At 34.7% G+C, this 22,664-nt stretch overlaps 1 protein-coding gene across 5 annotated transcripts in view; it reads right to left on the bottom strand.

The window, feature by feature from the left end:
- The window catches only part of LOC120416079 (putative uncharacterized protein MYH16), a 46,361-nt gene that overhangs the window by 15,500 nt on the left and 8,197 nt on the right, over nt 1-22,664 (bottom strand). For 3 of the 5 annotated variants that reach the window (XM_039577754.2, XM_039577756.2, XM_039577752.2), the window contains 10 exons: nt 20,199-20,429; nt 19,806-20,121; nt 19,581-19,741; nt 19,409-19,486; nt 8,754-8,993; nt 8,565-8,669; nt 3,122-3,184; nt 2,737-2,811; nt 1,952-2,035; nt 221-352 (listed from right to left, as the gene is read on the bottom strand). In XM_039577754.2, coding sequence (XP_039433688.1) covers nt 221-352; nt 1,952-2,035; nt 2,737-2,811; nt 3,122-3,184; nt 8,565-8,669; nt 8,754-8,993; nt 19,409-19,486; nt 19,581-19,741; nt 19,806-20,121; nt 20,199-20,429 — 1,485 coding nt within the window. The remainder of the gene's footprint in view (nt 1-220; nt 353-1,951; nt 2,036-2,736; nt 2,812-3,121; nt 3,185-8,564; nt 8,670-8,753; nt 8,994-19,408; nt 19,487-19,580; nt 19,742-19,805; nt 20,122-20,198; nt 20,430-22,664) is intronic. The other 2 variants (XM_039577753.2, XM_039577755.2) reach the window with 2 other exon arrangements.

Consider the following 22,664-nt stretch of genomic DNA (forward strand, 5'->3'; position numbering starts at 1 on the left):
TAATGAAAAACAACTCTTTCCTCGTCTGACTATCTCTGTCCAGAACCATAACTGAGTTGTTATATTATGTGCGGCAGAAATCACAACACAGGTCCGGGAATGTGTCAAGAAAATTTATTCTACGACGGCATAAATTTGACTCGGTTAGCACCCCGATCCTGTCCTTAGGAGGGTTGGAAAGTTGTTAGGGAAGTGGGAGGAGAGGGGCTTGCTTCCTTACCTCCCTGCGAACGTCAACCAGCGAAACGATGTCCTTCAGCTCCTGCACGTCCCTGTTCAGCTCGGCCAGCTGGCAACGCAACTGCAGGTTCGCGTCCCGGTACTGCTCCAGCTCGGCGTCCTTGGCGAGATTCTGGGGGAAACACAGTGAAATTAAGGGTTTAATTGGGGGTTTGAAAAGCCAGAGAATTTAAATATCTGATGATATTTCAAATTTCTATTATTATTTGAAATTGAAACATTTTTCAGAGATTCTCAAGTATGCCATTTTCATCTGACCAGTCAGGGAAGAATAAAACTTTAATTCACAATATCAATGTTTACTCTTATATATGAAAACGGTGCACTTTATTAAAAAACTGCAATATTTTCTAAATTTTGAGCATAGATTTTGATATGGAACGTAGATTTTGATATGGACTATAAGCAAAAAAAATGTCTTGAAAAAATAACGAATTAATATTTAATTTTAATCTATAAATAATTATATTTTTCATTTAAAATATGTTTCCATTCAACAGTTTTTGAGATAAAAAATAACATTTTTCCGCCACAGTTTTATGGTGGATTTTTTGGTATTTTAAAAATATCTAAAACCTGATAAGACCGTTGCAAATATTTTCAAAGTTTAGACAAAATAAACCGCAACTTTTAATCCATAGAGAAGCATGGACAAAACAATTCCACATAGTTAGTTAAATTTAGAAATTTTAGTCAAACCAAAATTTTGACTTCAGTTTTAAATGTAAAATCAAATTTGCATTCGAAAAGTACTTTATAAATTTATTGATAAAGTGCAGCGTATTCATCAAGATAAATATTATTTTTAACTGAAAAATTCACGTTTTTTGATTTTTTGTTAATTCCTAAAAATATTTTTTTCCAAAACTTCAGAAAATTTCCAATAAATAAATTAATTGCCGGAGAGTCATTGAAGATTAGAGCTCTGTTTGCTGAAATACAGAGAAGTCTATTACAAACATTCCCATATATTCCAATGCTGATATCTCAGCAACTAATGGTCCAATTTTCAATGTTGAAAAATGTAATATCACAAGAGAACTCGAGCAAGAGAATTTTATAAAAGTCCTATAAACATATAAGACACAATAGCTTATAGAACCTTAAAAAAATCTAAATCTGTAAAATTTTATGATCATTCCGAAAAAAAATATTTTGAAAATTTTGGAATCAAGACTGACATTTCAAAAGGGCAAAAAATTCAATATTACGCCCATTCAAATGTTTGTCTTGATTGATATTTTTTTCGAAAAAAATCATAAAAAATGTTTCAGTTTTAATATTGAAATTGGATCATTAGTTGCTGAGATATTGGCATTAGAAAATGTGGGAATGTTTGGATAAGACATAAAAAACTTCAATTTTGCTTCTTTTTCTTTTATTCGTTGTATTTTAGCAACCAGAGATCGATTGTTTGCTTGCTAAAGGTGCGTCCAGTGTTGAACAATATAACTTTCGAAACGAGTGTTGAAAAGTCGACCTTTAAAGAATTTAAATGAGTGCTTGTATGAACTTTTCAACACTTTATTTTGTGATAAATAAGCCATTTCGGGCAAAACAGAATCAAATACATAATTTTTAATGATAACTTGATGTTAGGGAAAACCCCTCAAATCCTGAACTAAAATTACAGAGAAATTCTCAGGAAAATGTTTAAATTTATTACTTTAATTCGTAATCAATTATTATCTTCGAGCTAACAGACACTCACCTCCCGAAATGCATAGTTCAAATGTTCACTTAGCAGCGCTACCTCCGACTGCAGCGTTTGAATCACGTCGTGAAGCTGTTGGATCTGTTGAGATACAAACGGCGTAAAAGAATAGATGGTTGATGAAAAACTGCTGGCAAATAGGTAAAACTTACCGAACAACTGGATTAGTATGATTAAGGAAAAAAAAACACCAAACTTGTAACATCGATTTTAAGTTTATTTGTACAATTTGAATCTCTTCAGAGTAGTACGGTCCGATTTCACAATAAATATTTAACGTTTGGAAGCCCTTAGCGGTTCTAGTTTCTTACACAGTAAAAATAATAATAATACTCTTGTATATATTTGAGAAAACGTAAGTAACAAAGTTGACACAAGACATTGGCACTTGGTAAGTTCGAACGTTGGTTGTTTAATCGTTAAGTTCAAAGATTAATTCGACACAAAAAAAACACTTTTGAGCATGCTATTCGGAGATTCAACAATCGAGAATTCATAAGACTTTGTAACTGGTTTAAATTGGCAACAGAAAGCAATAGAGAGTGGGTAGAGGTGGAGGAGAGCAAGGATCATGCACGCCAAAAGGCACTCCAATAGGAGGAAGGTCCACTGTTGGTGCTACTGCTACTGCTAGCGGTGTTATTATTGTTGTTAGTGTTAGTGGCGCTGCTGGTGGTGTTGTTGTTGCTGTGGTAGTGGTGATGCTGCGGTTGATAGTGGTTGCCAGGGCTGGGCGGACCACCACCGGCCACCCCCCGACCGAGCAAGGCAGGTAAACTCACGGAAGCGCCCCCGTTGCGCTTTGTCTCCTCGAGGGCCGATCGAAGATTGCAGATGGTCACGAGCTGATTTTTACACTGAGCATTTTTTGGAAATGAAAGAATAGAAAATGAAAAAAAAAACTTATGAAATTCATCATACTCTAAAAAATGACGAATTAAATACATGAAATCTAACTCCCAACAAAAATAAAACAAAATTTATTCCCGGAAAAAAACTGAAACATGAACCACCTTCGGAAAACTGCACAGCAGCACCGTACGGTTCAAAGTTACTTAAACCGAGGGAAAATAAAACCCCAAGAGTAGTTCGTACGTGTAGGGAAAGAGTAAATAAAGAATCACTCATCATCAGTCGCACTCAGCACACATCACAACCACCACCTACCTCGTCCTCGGCGTTGTTTTTCTCTTCGACGGTCCGCCGGAGGTTTTCTTTGTACGTTTGCAGCTGTTTCAGAAAAAAAAGAAGACGAAGAAAAAACGGGGAAGAACATAAATTAATTACTGTTTTATTAGTGGGTTTCTCTGTGATGGGGAGAGCGTGAAGTTTATTGTGTAATTAGGAAGACTGGTCTAATCACAACAGATAGTAAATTATTCAAGAAGCGTAATAAAATATGATCGTATTGAAGATTTTTAAAATCTCTCATCTTTTAACCCTTTAAACCATCAGATAAAAAAAATAAATTTATTTGGCAGTTAGGAATTCTGATTGTTTTTATTACAAAATGAATCGAATTGAATTGCTATGATTCAAACATTTTAATAAATGTTCTGGAACTGTAGGTTACCAGAGATAGAACTGGACTCAATCAAGGTAGTACACAGCAAGAATATGTGTATATTTGGAAGGCTTAAACGGAATATTACCTCAATTAGTTCTGAAAAAGTGGAACACACTAAAATAGTGGCGAATTTACTTTTTTTAGAAGTAGAATAACACATTTTTTGTGACATAAAAGATGTAACCATTCCAAGGTGTAATATTATAACAATTTTTTTTATGAGTAGTCTGTCTTATGTTGAGGTCCTGTCGAGAAGTTCTAGCCCAAGTAACATTTTTAAGCCTCCACCTAGTTTTATGGAGGTTTTATGATAGCATCTTGATTGCTCGTAAGTTTTATGTTGGCTTTCACAGCAACCAATAAGCATGAGCTGATTTAAAGGTTCTAAGAAGGTTTTATGCCTCGGACATAAAACCTGGTGGTAATAAAAGCCAAATGGCTTTCAATAAGGTTTTATGAAAGTTTTAAGAGAGTCTTAAAAACCCGATGGCAATGTCATGGCTAATGGTTTTATCTCATGGTTCTTTAAAACCAAGGGTGTTGTATAGCTGTCAATTGCCTTTAGGCATGCAAAAAGCTTACTTAAAACCATAAGCTCCTAAAAAAGTTTTTAACGCTGCCAAATAGCAATACATAAATGTGGCGATAAACGCGTGGTTTCATTGATTGTGATTGACCGCCATCTTGGTAGAAAAAGTTGAAAAGGCAATAATTTGATTAGCATTTGATGAAAACACACATTTATAATAAATTTCTGACATAACTAGTATAACCATTAGGGTGGGTACGTTTTTCAAAAAGTTCTCCGATCAAGTTTTAGTATGGTTCCCCTTGTAGGGCATGCCCATAGGGGCTCTCATGCCAAATATCAGCACATTTGGTTGTAAACTGGCTGCGCGCATCAGGGTTAAAGTTTACATGGGAATTACAATGAGAAATTTGGACTTATTGTTCAAGCGCTACAGGTCTGGGAAAATAACGCGCCAACTTCTGGTATGGTCAGGCCTATGGGGAATGGTCTGGAGAACACTTTTCCCGAAGAGAGCATGATATGGATTCGTTGTCCCTAGACCTGGCGCATCGGCAAACAATCCGATGTCTCCGGAATCAACGGTTTTCCCCCAAAAAGCATCAAATTTTCCTTAGCATGCTGTAAAAGCTTGATGAACACCGCGACGCCATATGTCAGGCAGTACCACGTGGTTGAAATATTTGCAAAAAAAAAAAAAACAAAATTTTGTATTTAAAAATTTAGTATACGACTAAATTATATCAGAATTGCTCATCATTTTCTAGTTTAAAAAATGTTTGAAATGAAATATTCCAGCTGTTTCTCATCCACGTGGTAATTATGGTTTTCATGCAGATTTTGTTTGTAGTGGTGCTTTCAAGGCGTTGATTAAAATAGGTATCTGGGAGTGATTATAATAGGTAAATTAGGCTGAATATACAAATTTGATGGAGTGATTTAAAAATGATTTAAAAAATAGATGAAATAACTGAACTTCATATTATTTTATATTAGCATGTTCAGGAAGAGTTACCCTTCCACATGAACATAGAATTTTGATGATTTAATTGAAAACTGCAGAGAAATTCTTAAAGGAATCAAGAGTCATCGCTAAATAGGCTTAAAATAGGTATATGTCTCCTATATCATTTGGCAAGACAAAGACTATTTTTTTCCATAATAAAATCTGTCTGGTATAAGACGTATGAAATGTCATTTTCCATAACTCCTAACTGGGTCTGTTAGGATTCAATGTTAAAGCCTTGAACTCCTATGTAGGTTTTATAAATAGGCCGTGACAACCTTTTGCGGAGGTCCTTTTGGGTTTTAACAGAGATTTATCGGGGTTCTGGGAAGGCTGTTATGACTTAGTGGTTATAATGTTGGTTTTGGCTGGTAGGTTTTATAGCGGTTGTGACAGCCTTGATAAAGCCTAAAATGTCACTTGGGAGGTGCTCACTTCTTAAATTATAGATAATCATGTATGCAACAATATTTTTTAAGACAGGAAAAAATTATAAAATAGTTTCACGCACCCCTTTTCGCGAAAGTCACTCTCTTAAACCCTGGGTGTAAAATAAATTTTCTTATCAGTATGGGAAACCAACATGGCGGAATTGTCAAGCTACGAAATCGGTATTTTTTTTTAATTTAAATTTTTGTATTTTTTAATCCGGCTGAAATTTATTTTTGGTGCCTTCGGTATGCCCAAAGAAGCCATTTTGCATCATAAGTTTGTTCATATGATTTTCCATACAAATTTGGCAGCTGTCCATACAAAAATGATGTATGAAAATTCAGAAATCAGTATCTTTTGAAGGAATTTTTTAATCTTCGGCAAAGTTGTAGGTATCGATAAGGACTACACTAAAAAAAATGATACACGGTAAAAAAATGTTATTTTTAATATAACTTTTTGTCACCAAAACTTGATTTGCAAAAAAAAAACAATATTTTTGATTTTTTTTTGTTTTTTGATATTTTTTAGGGGACATAAAATGTCAACTTTTTAGAAATTTCCAGGTTGTGCAAGAAATCTTTGACCGAGTTATGAATTTTTGAATCAATACTGATTTTTTCAAAAAATCGAAATCAAATAAAAAAAAATCACCGTTTTCAAGTTAAAGCCATTTTTTAGGTAACTTTTTTGAAAATAGTATCAGTTTTTCATTTTTTTTAATTGATGCACATGTTAGCACACTTTTGAAAAAAATATTTTTGAGAAGCTGAGAAAATTCTATAAATTTTGCTTTTTTGAACTTTGTTGATATGACCCTTAGTTGCTGAGATATTGCCATGCAAAGGATTAAAATCAGGAAAATTGATGTTTTCTAAGTCTTACCCAAACAACCCACCATTTTCTAACTTCGATATCTCAGCAACTAATGGTCCGATGTACAATGTTAAAATATGAAACACTCGTGAAATTTTCCGATCACGACTAACATTTCAAAAGAGCCAAACATTCAATATTACGCCCTTTTAAAATGTTAGTCTTGGTTTAAACATTTTGAAAATATTTTTTTTTAAAAGATCGGAAAATTTCACGAATGTTACATTTTTCTGGAGTTTTTTTTTTTTTGAAAAGGTCCAATAAACCAAATTTTCAGTTTTTGCTTTTTGGGTGTTTTTTAATACCCCTGACTCAGGGCGGTTTCAAAAACACCCAAAAAGGAAAAACTGGAAATTTGGTTTATTGGACCTTTTCAAAAAAACTCCAGATTTGAACATTGTAAATAGGACCATTAGTTGCTGAGATATCGAAGTTAACGCAAAATATTTTTTTTGGCTATTAATTTTGTTTTCGTCAAATCTAACATGTTTTGAAAACTAATGATTGCAAAACAACTGGAAAATGCATTTTAAAACAAAATTGTACATGCAGTGTGTAACATTAAGTGTCTTTTTTGACGAAGGTGGTGTGCATGCTTTTGCATGTGATTTTACCATCGGATTTTTTACTGATTTGAAAAAGTAACCTAAAGGTGAAAAATTACTTTCCTTACTATTTTATTTTTTCTGGCCACACGATCAGTAGTGCGGTGCCTGTGTGGACGCTCAGTCCTGTTTTTTTTTGTGTTATTTTCCGTCTCTTTTGTGTCGCTGTTCGAGTGCATGGGGTGATTGGTAATTATTATTAAATAATGGCATCAGTAGTGCGGTGCCTGTGTGGACGCGCAGTCCTGTTTTTTTCTTTTCGTTTTTTTCCGTCTCTTTTGTGTCGCTATTTGTGTACATGGGGTGATTGGATTTCTTCTTCTTCTTTTTTCATTTATTTTTTGTTCGCGCGTTCGTTGGCCGATGAATTTTATTTTTGTTCTCTTTTTATAGTTTTCGATAGAAACGATCCGATTTTTGTTTTTTGAGACAATCAAGTCGTATTGCTGGATTAAGTCCTTTCCATATCATCGAGGATCGGAAGGCACGTCGACGGATATGTTTTAAGGCTTATGATATAAAATAATTTTAATGAATGAAGCCCTTCCTACATCACCGTTGATCGGAAGGCACGCCGACGGAGAATTTCTGGAGAATCGCGGTCGAATTAATACTATGTTTAAATCCCTAGATAGGTATCTTTCCGCAGCCGGCTGCCTAAGATTTTTAAAATTTCAACCGATAAACAAATTGCTCATGGTCGCATCACCTACCACAGTGAATCCTGACCTCATACCCATCTTACTAACCCCTCAAAACTCATGTGATACTTTGTCGGAGACGCAGTCGATTTGGCGGTCCCATCACTCAAGTATCGGCTAACATTCCCATCCACTTCTTACCACTGGTCGTGGCCGGCGTCGGTATTGATCAGCACGATAGGGACCTTTGAAAATTGCGAAGGGGTGATGATTGGTTCCTACTTTTCATCTGTGGTCCACGGAGCAATGTTTGGGGGTCCTGGTCAATAACGAAGTAGCAGCTACGGGTAGACACCAATGCTATGCTATGCTATTTTTTCTGGCCACACGTCGTGCAATGTATCGAAATAGCATTTTCTGTGATACAAAAATATTTACTGTGAAATTTCCTACAAACTAAATCTATTCGTTCTTCTGGCAAAAATCGATTGCCCAAAATTTTTACCATTTAGAAAAAAAATAATTCAGTGTAATTGTTTTTCCCCCCTTTTTTATCAATGAAATATTTGATCCAACCCTGCCTTTTATTTAATTTCTTTTTCTATAGATGATTCAGGCTGGCCGAGAAGCTCCGCGAGACGATGGAAAAGTTATCTATGTATTTATATTTTGTTATATGCTTTAATAATGTGAGGTAAATTCAATTCAATCATAATATACCATTTAAGAAGTGATACTGAAGATTTTCACTACATAATTTCAACATAAAAACCCCTATTGGTCATATTTTAGTGCTATATAACAAGCGAAAAAAAATTCAAATAACTTTGCAATTATTGAAGTCGTGATTTACTCCAAACATACCTAACCCCTCAACGGAACGATCCGTCCATCGCAAAACCCGTCAAGTTATTAATAGAAGCTATAATACCACAAACTCTTCTCTGTACTCACCGTTTCGCTCATATCTTCCAGCTGTTGGCCGAGGATGGCATTCTGCTGCCGGAACACCTCGATCGTCCGGTCATGCTCGCGCAGTGCCTCTTGCAAATGCTCGATCTATATAGAGAGAGAGCCACAAACAAGAATCGATCGGTGAGATCTTCCGCCTTCCGCGCTGGCCATTTTGCATCGGATTCTTACCCTTTTCTCATAACTCGTTCGTTCCTGACTGGCGGAATCGTGGCGCAACTTTAGCCGGTGCAGTTCCTTCTCCCGCACGGTCACGCGTTCCTCCAGCTGGACGATGCTTTCCGTTTTGCCCTGCAGCAGCGTGTCCTTGGCGTCGATCTCGCGCTTCAGGTCCTCGATCAGGTAGTGCAGCGGGGTGGCGTCCAGCTCGGAGAACGTGCTCAAGGATTCGCTTGACAAATCCTTTCCTAACTGGAGAATGCCCATTACTGTGTGATTGCGATTTTTGTGTGTGTCTTTGCTTAAAACGGTTCCAGTAGTTGCTCTTTTACACTTTTTCAAGAAAGATATCCCATTTTCATTTCCCGCACGATTTTCCCAAATTTTCACAACACCGATCCCGACGACGACGAACGCGCACGCGACGAACGATCCAATGAAACTGAGCGGGATCTGTTACGATTCGTGTTCGTCAGCCGTCGTCAGTCGTTCTCACGCGCTGGGAAAATTCTAAGCTGAGCGGGAACTCTTCTCAAGTGGAGGGAAGATTTCACATCGCGAGATCGAAGAGATTGTTGCAGCTTTCTATGCCGTGTCTAACGGTGAGCTGACTGAAAGAGTTCATCCAACAGTCCATCGAATTCAACCAATCCTATCAAAAGGATTTTTTAAAGTGAATTTTAAAAATGTTGTAAGCAACTCGGTGCAAAACTCGATTTTTTCAGCACCTGTCGTATTTATTTAACTTGGCGAGTGAATGTACGACTCGTGCTTCAAAACATTGTTTTTCGTAATTTGTAGCAAAACTATTGATTCTAACAGTACAATGCGTTCAGGTATTTTAAAACACTTGTGAGTGACCAAAAATTACGCATCTAACGCACCGCGTCCAAATCTCCCGAACGCCACACACCACCAAACTCCAACTGTTTATTTATAAAGCGCACTGCACTTTTCCTCACTCCACGTCCTCGTCCAAATCTCCCACTCCCAGACTCACGCACGTCTGAGAATGACAGAGACATGTCGGGTTTCAAAAAGAAAAAAGTAAAACTGCAGCCGCATCACTACCCAAAACCACCCACTTTTTCTTGGCGCACGTGGTCACGGATTTTCCACGCGGGCGTGTTGACGGCGTTTGACGACACGCTGGCCCAAGTTTACAAACATCTCACCGGCGAGAGAGCGAAGAGAAGATGAAATAAGATAAAATTAAACGATTTCGACACAGAAAATGCACTGCTCTTTGGGATGCACTATAGGAGAACCGGGAAAAGACATTTTGTGAGCGGCATTAGGAAGCAAAATTTTGGGAATATTTTCTAAAAATAAGTTCTTGCCAAGATTGTGGGATAGAATTCTGAAAGGTAGATGTTCCTCTCAGCGTTGACATGGGATAGCCATTTGAAGGGTAAAAAAGAGGAAAAAATCACATTTACAAATTGACTAGTCATTTTAGTAACAATACTGCAAAACAAACTGTTTGAGTAGCAACGTCATTCAATTTGGCCACCAACTTGGAGAAAACGCAAACACTTTCCATTTCACGATGCGAGCTATAAATAGTTGCGGATTTGTGGCCGAAAGTGGGTTAAGTCGGCGGCGGCGGTGATTGGAAATAGTCTGATTCTAAGAAGCTAAGTTTGGAGGAGCATGGAATACCTACTTCGATCACCAATCCAACAGATAGTTTACAAACCGGCAGTAGTGCCAGTGGGTGCGATTAATTTGGGATAAACAACAACCACGCTTGCTTGGATAGAACTTGTAGAAGAATTTAGTAGAGTAATTCTTTCTCAAATTGATCCTTTTTAATATTGTATTATGTTATTTTTTGTTTTGTTACAACATTCCTTAGGGGACCATCCACAAAAAAAACACGTGACACTTTTCTGGAAATCTCAGTCTGTCCTGCTTAAGTCAGTGGATATTTATAAATAATTACAGTAGGAACGAGCAGGACAGACTCTTTGTTTACATTTCGGCTTTGGCCCATTTTCATTGCTTTGCTTGAATTGAGTTAAGAACGCCAATTTGTGAAGCTCAAAATGCCTCACCTTTTTACCTTCCCCCAAAATTAGAGTTCAACCCTGAGATGCATATTTTATAAAAACCGAAAAAGAGGTTTGCTTTTGGAAAAAAAACTTTTCTCAGAAATCTTAAAAAATTCGTGCGCGGCGAGGAGTTGTCCCAGAAAAAAAATCCTATTACTAAATTGAAGGTTTAAATGCGCTCTTTCGATTGAATTTTTGCCCGAAACCCGGAACTGAAGTCTGATTTTTGAGAGCTCTTTTTCTGAAATACTTGAGCGATGTCTGTATCCGCTCTTAAAAATTTGTGTCTTCCATTATTGGAAAACCGCTTCAAACATGCGCCATAAACTGCTTGGGACCAAAATTTGAAGCTTTTCCAAAATTTATTTCCAGAGATATAGCCATATTAGTGTTTTACGTCTTTTTTTTACCCTATTTTTTCCAATTGTTTTTTTTTTTTGTTTTTTTGTTTTATACAGAATCATATACTGAACACAGGCCCGTAGCCAGGGGGGGGGCTTCCGGGCTGCAGCCCCCCCCCCGAAATGTTTTCCAATTTTTTTTAAATTGAACTACCTTAAAAAAATCTTAAATCAATGATTGTGTGTTCTCTTCCCAGAAATAATTTGTAAGATAGAGAATCAAGAATTGATTGATCAAACTAAGTAATTTGCCTGTCCATTGCCGGGCTCAGTTTTTGTAGATTATGGATCCAAAATTTGGATATTTAAAAATTGAGCTGCAGATTTGAACATTGTTCCATTCAGTAACATCTCATTTATCTTGTAGTTTTAGCATAACATTGGTTAGGATGGTCCAAATCTGGGCTTACTTGGGGCTATCCCCTGAAATCAAAGATTTACGCATCACTAGCCTAAGTTCCAAAATTTGAGCTTTTTCTGACCACTGACCACCAAGTTTGGGCAAAATCGTCAAATTGTATGGAGAAAAGCAACTGTTTCAGTTTTTGACCAATGGAAGGCGCAATAACTATCCAGTTCTTATCAATTTTCAGAACTAATATCTTCTTTAAATTTGGAAAAACTTTCCCGAAGACACCTTATTTTGTTGGTTTTTTTGCTAAAATGTTATTAACCATCGAAAATAGCAATTTCCGAGCGGACTGCTCTAAGGGGCTACATAGAAATAATTACCGTCATCTGGGGCGAATCGGGACTACAGTCTGAATAGGGACAGCAAAAATCCTTAGATCTTGTTGTCTTATTTTTGATTGTAGAGTATGACCCCTGAAGAACCATAAAATAATTTAGAATTTTTGGATTCAATGTGGCGGTCAAAATGGAGGTCAAGAAATATTTCTGGTGTTTTTTTTAAAGGTCTAATAAACCAAATTTCCAGTTTTTGGTTTTTGGGTGCTTTTGAAACCGTCAGGGGTATTAAAAAACACCCAAAAAGCAAAAACTTGGTGTATTGGACCATTAAAAAAACAGATGCCAAATTTGATGTTAAAAACAAGCAAATAAAACATGCCGATTTCATTTGTTCCTGATTCGGTTATCCGAAAACCTTCGAACTTCGGATAATCGAAACTTTGGATAATCGAGGCTTCGGCTAGTCGAATTTGGATTGTAAAATTAATAGCCCTCCTTTATATGCATTAAAACCTTTAAACTGTTAATACATGTTTTTTCTCTACATTTTTCAAAATTTATCATAATTTCTCAAAAATATTTAGATTTTGTTTTCAAAAACGAAAGCATTTAATATGAAAAACATTTGAGTGAATTTTGACTATTATCAGAAATACAATTCTAATTTTATCGTTTTGGTTTTAAGAATATGGTTAGTTACATATCTAATTCCTTAGAGAAAAATGCTTGAGAAATATCTGTGTGTATTTTTTTTATTACTTTTTCGTAAACCTTTTTTCCGAAACCACTCGTCCAAAATGCTTTCTTTTGGTCACATTTTTTAGTTTCCACCGTGGCCAATCTCCAATTTTTATTTAATATATCAAAAATCGGAAGATCAACTAAGTGAATACTTATTATCAACTAATTTTCACTTTGTTCATGCACAAAGTGAAAATTAGTTGATAATAAGTATTCACTTAGTTGATCTTCCGATTTTTGATATATTAAATAAAAATGCTTGCGATTTTTAAAGGAAGAAATAAAATGATAAAAATATTCAAAACGTTAAAAAAATTTAAGCTTGGATTCAAAAACTCTGAAATTAAATTACAGTATGTAAAAAAAGTATTTACACCCCTTGGGCACTATGTACATATTGTGATGAAACATCTAAACAATTTAATGTTGACAGAAACCTAGTACTACGTTTTGTTCAGAAACTCATGCCAGACATTTTGCTACAAAAAGCTCATGAAAAGATGATTTCTATAAAAAGTTATATAACAAATACTATTACGAAAATAAAAAAGGTGCAAAAAAAGTTTGTACACCTTTCGAAAAATTAACATAAATAATGTTATTTGTTGACAAATCACCATAAATCCAGTCTCCCAACTCCAAACAGGCATCTTTGACTGATTAAAAAAATAATTTGGATTGAATATAAAGTTTACTAACTACTTAGTATAAAAGTTTATATAACTCTGGAAATTCTATATAAAACTTATCTTAACTTAATTTTGAAATCTTCTAATTCAACTAAATGTCAATATATTACCATAGAATTGCTAAATAAACATTTTGGAGTGAGTATAACACCGTTTTGGGGGTATTTGTATCGATAGAATAGATTTTTCGTTGGAATTTCGTACCAACCCGGAATTACGTCGTCGGAAAATCCGCCGGCATCTGAACCGGTCCACAATTCACAAGTCAACCTATGTGGCATCAGAAAGGGCATAAAATTTCCGATCTTTTGATACCCATACATCCAGGTTTTCTATAAAACCCACGTTTTTAAATACCTAAGCAAAAACGTTGTTATGGTTTCGTTTGAGCAACCTGTCAAAAATGTATGGAATTTCGTAATTTTTGTTCTCGTGGATCAAACTTACTATTTGCCCAGGTATTTAAAAACGTAGGTTTTAAAGAAAACCTAGATGTTTGGGTATCAAAAGATCGGAAATTTTATGCCCTTTCCGATTCCACATAGGTTGACTTGTGAATTGTGGACCGGTTCGGATGCCGGCTGATTTTCCGACGACGTAATTCCGGGTTGTTACGAAATTCCAACGAAAAATCTATTCTAGCGATACAAATACCCCCAAAACGGTGTTATACCCACTCCAAAATGTTTATTTTGCAATTCTATGGTAATATATTGACATTTAGTTGAATTAGAAGATTTCAAAATTAAGTTAAGATAAGTTTTCTATAGAATTTCCAGAGTTATATAAACTTTTATACTAAGTAGTTAGTAAACTTTATATTCAATCCAAATTATTTTTTTAATCAGTCAAGGATGCCTATTTGGAGTTGCGAGACTGGATTTATGGTGATTTGTCAACAAATAACATTATTTATGTAAATTTTTCGAAAGGTGTACAAACTTTTTTTGCACCTTTTTTATTTTCGTAATAGTATTTGTTATATAACTTTTTATAGAAATCATCTTTTCATGAGCTTTTTGAAGCAAAATGTTTGGCATGAGTTTCTGAACAAAACGTAGTCCTAGGTTCCTGTCAAACTTTAAACTTTTTACATGTTTTATCACAAAATGTGCATAGTGCCCAAGGGGTGTAAATACTTTTTTTACATACTGTAATTAAACATCACTTTCAAATTATATAATTTCTGATCAATAATTCATTTTTAAACTATTTAATTTCTATTTTTTGGATTTTACAGATTAGAATTTGCATTTTGTAAATTTTAAAATTTCTTTATTATTTTTTTTAAAATTTCTTATTTCTGAATATCAATTGTAAATATTTTCCAAAGTTTATGTTGCCACCTTTTCAAAATGGACCAAAAAACAGAGAGCAAATACAATATTTAAAAAAAAATAGCTTCACAATTTTAATAGAAATAACTTATTTCGATTAAGTCTTTTTAGGACCAGCGACCAGGTCGGTCCGGAAAACAAATTTGAAATGTTTTTCCTGCTTTGATAATCATATACGACATGTTTGGGCTCGTTTCAAAATATTTAGAATTTTTGTAACATGTCGCGGAACTGCGGAAAGTTTTTTCTCACGAAAAAAGGATTTCGCCATCAGCTAGATATTTTGAAAACTAATGATGCAAAACAACTGTACTGATTTAAAGTGTGTTTTGAACACTTTTAAAATAATAAAACCATAGCTTGTAGTTTTGATTTGTAACCCTCTCAACTTTGGTCAGAGTTTAGTGACATAAACTTCAGAATAATATTCGCAACGGCTAATTGAAGATTTAAAAATTTTACACTTTCAAATTTCTAAATTTTCATAATTTTTGATTTAAATTTTTTTGGTATAAGACAAAGAAATGCCAGAAATCAAAAATAAAAATAATAAAAACATAAAAAATTTAAGATAACAATTCAACAGAATAATATCAAAAAATCTGAAATTCCAAAAATTAAAAAATCTAAAACTGAAAAATTAATAAAATAATTGATACTTAAGAAATCCTAAACTAAAAAAAATATCATTTTAAAATTAAGTTATTCAAAATCCAATAAATTATGTTTTTTTAATCTTAATTTTTGGATGCTTTAAATATTTTTATGTTTGAATTCTAGTATTCCTAAATTAATTTATATTTACCAGAAAATTAAGTGATTTTTGTAATGGCCTTATTTCAGCATTTTAAGATTCAGCGTTTTGATAGTCAGCTTCATGAGGCAATTCTTCAATATTATTTAAGCGAATATTATTTTCAAACGTTATTTTCAGTCGCATCCAAATAAACAAATCAAAATCTCATCAACACATATTGCTCCCGAAGAAATATCAAGCGACGCTTTTTGTTTCTGTTCCTTTTCAGCTGCGTACCGCTTAACGTGAAGACTTCCATCATTGTGATGATTTTTAGTTCAAAGATATAAATTTTGCGTCGCTTTCAATATTTTGACAAAATTCCTTCAACAAGTTGTTTAGAATAGTGCCCTACACATGCTGATTCCTTTTGGTAACGATTATATAAATTTTGAAGCACATTTTATTTAGATCAAAAATTCTTTCAGTGGCTTCAAGAAGAGAGAGAGAGAGAAGTCTTTTCGTAAACCTTTTCTTGACCGTTCCTTGAGATTTTTTTGTATGGAGTTTTAAGAGTCTCCGTACTACAGGACATTTTTTAAAATTTTCGTTTGAAAGTAAAATATAGTTCTTGTAGCAAAATTCAGACTAAGATTTGATTTACAGGAAAAATGTAATTGATTTAAGAATTCTTACATAAAGTATTCTTTACTTTTAAAACAAAAATTTAAGATAATAATTACACATGATAATTTCAAAAAAATCAGAAATTCCAAAAATGAAAAAAATCAAATACATAAAAAAATATAAAATAATTACATCTAAAAAAATCCTTAAATTATAAAAAAAAAACATTTTTTATCATTTTTAAATAAAGATATTCAAAAAATAATTTTCAATCATTTCAATAAATTATGTTTTAATAATCTTATTTTTTGATGCTTCGAATATTGGTATGTTTGAATTCAAGTGCAGACTAAGATTAGATTTACAGGATAAAACTAATCAATTTATGAATTCTTACAAAAAGTTTTCTTTATTTTTAATTTAGCAAGGTTTCGTAAATATAAAATTTCTAAACCATAAAATGTGCAGGATTTTGTTCCTAGAGTCAAGATATTGCTTGAACAAACATCGATTTTAATAAATGGTTACAATCCTAAATTATTAAACATGTATAAAGATTAAAATTTTATTAAAAAATTATCTTTAGAATTGAGATCTGATTAAATTTTTTTGTCATGTTTTAAAATTTTATTTTTGCTCAAATTCTGGACCAATTTTCAGAATACAATGAGTAATGAATTTGAAAATGGCGTTTAGTCGGAATATTAAAGTTAAACATGATTCGTTTTAATGTTTGATGCAATCGAGGAAAATTTTAACGGTTACATATGCATTTAAAAATGGTTACATATGCATTATTAACAACTCTTCCAGTGAATATTTTGGCGTTAAAAATTAATTTAATACATTTTATCTTAATTCTTTAATACATTAAAATTAAACACCGGCACTGATTTTTTTTTCTTCAAATATATATTTATTATAGGCCTACACAGAAAAAAAATGTGAATTTACTCGACACGGAAAAAATGAATCACATGTAAACTCAGTTGATGTAAACTTGAGATTCGACGTAATTTTTTTTTGTTGCCATGGAGACACTTCAGAAGCTGAAATTTCAACGATTATATTTTTTTGTATTTCATTAAAATTATTTATTTTTGAGAGCACCAGGAGCTTCGCAAAATATGAAATGGCTTCAATAGCTTAGAACAATTAAAATAAAACATTGTTTAAGTTTGTTTATAAAATTTTAAGAAAAACAAATATTCCAGTTATGAGTTTTATGTTGTGCTAGAAAAAATGAAAAATGTTAGATAAACCATGACAATTATCACACAGCTGAAAATGTAAATCCAGACGGTTTAAAATTTCTCTCAGTATAAAATACAGAAAACATAATACTTATGGTTAGATAAATCGATATTTCTTTTAAAAAAATATATGCTTTCAAAAATTTGATTCAAGTTTAGTATATTTTAAATTTAGCGAAGTTTATCACGAAATTGGATTACAATTAAACAATTCAAGAAAATGTAAAAAAAAAAACACTTTCTCTACTCCTTTAATACAAACTAGCTGTTAAAATAAAGAAAAAAAAATGACGACCGAGTTTCTTCAATAAATACATTGATAACTTAATATGAAAATCTTCGAAAACTTTTTTGCATACATTACATTAAAATTTTACAATTCATCTCAATAATTATACCACAAACCAAGTGATGGTATAAATGATTTGCTGATTTTTATACTCCTTGAATTTTTGCACCCAAGCCCCCCCCCCCGAACAAAAATCCTGGCTACGGCCCTGACTGAACATAAAATTCAAAGTCCCGGCTCGTTCTCGCTCGAAAGATCGACAAGTTGTCAAGTCGAAGCATAGACGCCAGCACGTTTGCGCGTTTTACGCTGCGCGTGAAAGTGTTCTTTTGGCTTCTCATGGTAGATCGACAAAGTACAATAGCGATACATAGTTTTTTAAGTTAATCATAGACTAACATTAAAGACTGAGTACCCTTTATATTTTTCTAATAATGTATTGGATTGTTTTTTTTAATTAATTTTTAATACCTTGCGACCCAAAATGTACCTCTGAAATTAAAAAAAAAATGGTATTCGAGGTTTAGCCTGAAAATATTCGAAGCTTTAGGTAAAATTCTCACTGAGTGGTATCATTTTGTTTCTGAAAAAATAATTGCATCAATATATTTGTCGGAGTTTCATCATTTTGTAAGAAAGGCTCTATATTAGCGTGGCTCACGAAACGAAACGAAACTATTGGCACTACGCCCCCCGGGGCATGGCCTTCCTCTAACGTGGGATTTCTGCTCCAGCGCCTCTGACGAGACAGGAGAAACCGGGACCGACGTTTTACTTCACCATCCGATAGAAGCTCAGTGGATAAGGCGGGAATCGAACCCGCGTCTCATAGCATCATCGGGATCGGCAGCCGAAGCCGCTACCCCTGCGCCACGAGACCCACGAAACGTGGCTCACGGATATATGAAAAAGACAAAAGTGTTCAATTTCGAACGCCTCGACCGAAATTTTGTAGCATTATAACCGCAGAAGCTAGCCTGCTACTCTATATCCCCTCTGGTGATATTAAATCGGGTTTTTTTTTATTGTTTACATTGCGTGCACAATTTTTTTGTTTATTCAAGGTAAAACATTCAAACGCATTATTCTTGGAACGTCAATAAGCGACATAGGACAAGATAGCACAACACCGTCGGCATGACCAATATGACAAAGAAACTCACGAAAATTACTAAAAGTTATTTTTCATAACACAAAAAAAAGTTTTAATTTTTGGCAAATTCATGCCACAAAAAATGCAAATGGGTCTATGTGGATTTGGATACGATCAGTGCATCTCTTTCACGTCAGTGAATGTGAAAACATTAGAAATGCCCAATTTTTTGGCATTTTCACAGTATTCTAAAATTTGACACAACATTATTTGTTGGCTTTTTAGGCTGATTTTTTGTTGGTATGTACAAGTTTTGAAAGACTTTTTTATTAAAAGATGTTTTTTTTTCGACTGAGAGGGTACTCGAAAGAGAACTTTTCACTAATCTCTCATTCACAAAATATCCAATCAAATTCCTTAACACCAACAACACTAGTTTAACATAGAGCGAATCAAAACAATACCTTCTATGTTGCGTAGCAAACCAATTCCTATTTCACACAAAATCGTAGTTCAAATTTCATTTAACAAAAAAATTCGAAATGTGAAGCATCTTTTCAACAAGGTGCGAACCCCGAGTGTTATGTTTACCCACCAACCAGCTCAAGAGTGGGGATATAATTGGGATAAACAACAAACGCGCTACGCAATCAGAATTTAAGAGCAACTACTTTAACCTGTTGAAAATAGCAAAGTGCACACATACACACAAGGTGAAAGGGAACATCAAGTGGTAAACAAACAAACGAATCCGTACCAGATAGGAAATCTCTTTTGCCATGTCTCTGAGAACATGCTGCATTCGGGCGCGCTGAGCTGCAAGCGATTCGGTTATCTGCAACAAAAAGTACGCAAACACACAAAAAAACATCCATTGAATGGCGATGCGACTAACCGCCAGCAAGGTTCCAACCCTGACGATGACTCACCGTCTGTTCGTACGATACGCTGCTCATGATGTCGGAATCGATTGATGTTTCCTTGTCCTCGAGGGTGGTCGCGGAATCTCCCTCCTCGTCTAGCTGCTGCTGATCCTCCGCCTTTAGCAGCTCGATGAGCTGTTGGTTTTTGCGGTTTTCTTGCTGCAGCACTGCAACCAGGGGAATGGGAAATTTACGATCGGAGGGTAATTCTACCAGAATTAAAGGCCTTACACATGATCTCCTGACGGGAATCCTCCAGGGCTGCCCGTATTTCGCTTTGATTCTCCAGCGACTGCAGAAACACCTGCACGATCGCTCCCAGATGCTGCTGCAGACAGGTCAAGATGGCCTGATCCTTCTCGTCTAGCGTAAAATCGGACAAGTTAACACCAATCAACGGTTGCGACAGGAACTCCTCCAACGCTCGAACGCTGTACGCTAGGGTGATACCGGACTTGCTAAAGTTCTCCCTCGTAGCTCTAATCAGTCTCACAATCTCCGTGCGTATTAAAAACAACTTGCGCTCGTTGTTGTCGTAATCGTTGTGCTGAAAAACAAAAAAAAACAAAAACAAACCAAAATCAGCACCCTCTGCCCTACCGCGCAACTCTCCACCACCCCTACCAGCGCTCTCAGCTCGCTCTCGTTGGCGTTCAGCTTGCCGCGCAGCTCGGCAATCACGTTGTCCTGGCCGGCTCGTACCGCTTGCAGCTCGAGCAGCTTCGACTTGAGATCGCTCGAGTGGACGACCGTTTCGACGGACGAGCCGGAACTGCCACTGCCCAGGGAGGTACACGATTCGGAGGCGAGCGAGTCGACCAGGGCCATCGATTCGAGCGCGGCCGGAGGAATGCACTGGAAATTAAGGGGGAGATGAGATTGAGATGAAGGTTATTATGATAAGCAAGACTAACTTGCAAGTACTACCATCGAGGTTAGTTGAAATATCTGCTTCCAACAATTTGCATTTTTAGTTTATATTCTACTGCTTAACATTTTTGTTCAATGCATGTTCATGAAGTTATTTTGGACAATTTTTTCCAATAGTTACAAACCTTACTTCTACTGAACAATTCTCCACCAAAACCGGAAATGGGAAATCTGAAGTTTTTTTTTCAAGGATTTTTTTTATCGGTTTGGTGTCTTCAGCAAAGTTAGAAGAATTTTAAATTAGACTTTTTTTAAGGAATAAAATCAATTTCGCAAAATTCATTTATTATGAGATTTTTTTATGTTTCTGGGAACACCTTTCGAGCCATAGAGATATCCACGGGCGAGAGTGTGTTAGTTTGAAGTTAAGTTACACGCATACATAGGCAAATCGAGTAGAATGATTCGTCTGTCAAAATCAGCTGTGCCCTTTGTTATACCACGAGCACGTGGAAAACAGCTGGTTTTTACAGGCGATTTGTCTACTCGATTTGCCTATGTCTGCGTGTAAATAGTGTAAACAAAATCAGCTGCTTGGAATTCAGCCAATCACAATCGATCAAAACCAAAACAATACTTTAAATACAAATACTAACACAGAAACATGGTGTGCGTGAGAGAATCCGTGGAGATCTCTATAGAAACGTATGGATAAAAATAATGCCGCTGAGTTATTAATTTTTGATAAGATTGTGGTTTTTTTCGGAAAAATTTTAAATTTTAGGGTAAATATACCCATTTTAATCCTAATAAGCGGTCGTGTTTGAATGATGCTGGATAATCTGGAGTGTTCCTTGAAATTTACTAAAACCAAGTACACCAACGAGTAGAGCATTTCTGTTTATTTTCACTTTTACTAAAAGTTATTCTTTTCCTTTTACAAGCATTTAAAAAAAATATTTCCCAAATGTATTCTAATCAGACGAGAATGCTTTGGGCAACGCCCATTTTTCTATTTTCAGCTTAGTGCTTTTTTCTTCCAGCGCTCTTTTGGGTCTACTTAGTACTGTCATTTGTGATGAAATTTTAAGCGAACACTCACGAAAAGTATCATTTATAGAGAACATTTCCTGGCATCACTGACTCACACCATCAGGCGCTGCTAGTGGTGTTGGTGGCCACCCTTTGTTCGTTATTTGGCTTCGCTTCTCGCTCGGTTTTCTTCAGACTTCTGTTGGAATAGGTCGTCAAAAGTCAAACGTCCAAAGACTTGGCGCGTTTGTTTTTTTTTATGGCGCTTGGTAATTATTTACATTTTTCGGGATTATTTTTCAAGAGAGCGACTAACTAATGTTCAAAAGATCATGTTGCCGGTAGTTGGAAGCAATTTCATGTCCTAAGCGCTTTGAAAACGTTAGCGCAAGTAAAAAATATTGATGGCGACTTTCGTTAAGCAGTTAAGCTCTCATCTTGCGTGTGGATGTGTGTGCCAACAAAATGATAAGAAATGGTCTCAAAAAATTGAAATTATGATCAAAAGTGCATTAAATTTGATCTTTTGGCCAGTAAGTGGCATATATTTGCGTGCTTATTCAAGACGGTGCTGTTGCTACTAAATAGTATTTTTGGAGTTTTAATTGAGCATTAAATTCTCCATATGACGAAGATAGGTGTTTGATTAGAAAGGGTATATTTTCACTACCAGAAAAAAACATGATTTCAATGTTTAATGCATAATCAAAATTGCAATCGAAAAGTCCTTTACATATTTTTTGATAAAGGGCACCGTTTCAAGGTAGTTTAAAAATGTAACCTTTTCGAAAAAAAATATTTTTTGAAATTTGGAAGCAAGACTATTTTTAAAAGGTTTGATATTCACTATTACGCAAGACACTAAAAAAATTAAATTTTGTTTTGTTTCTTGTTTCTATTTCTTTTATTCGCATAATTTCAGCAATTAATGGTCAAATATTCAATGTCTCTTAAGCATTTTTTTTTTTTGTATTTATTTAACATTACGCGAAAAATATTTTCAAGATTGGAAGTCATAGTCACTTTAAAAAAAATCGAAAAATTAGTACTTTTCAGTTAAAATTAAACTATCTTGAAAGAAGAGATGAACCCAAGGTTAAACCAGCCTCCGGCTGAAAAACTTTATAAGAATAATAAAAAAAAACTATGTATTATGAAAACGGTGCACTTCATCAAATAATCTGTGAA

The sequence above is a fragment of the Culex pipiens genome, chromosome 2 (genome assembly GCF_016801865.2).
Source record: "Culex pipiens pallens isolate TS chromosome 2, TS_CPP_V2, whole genome shotgun sequence".
Lineage (NCBI taxonomy): Eukaryota > Metazoa > Arthropoda > Insecta > Diptera > Culicidae > Culex > Culex pipiens.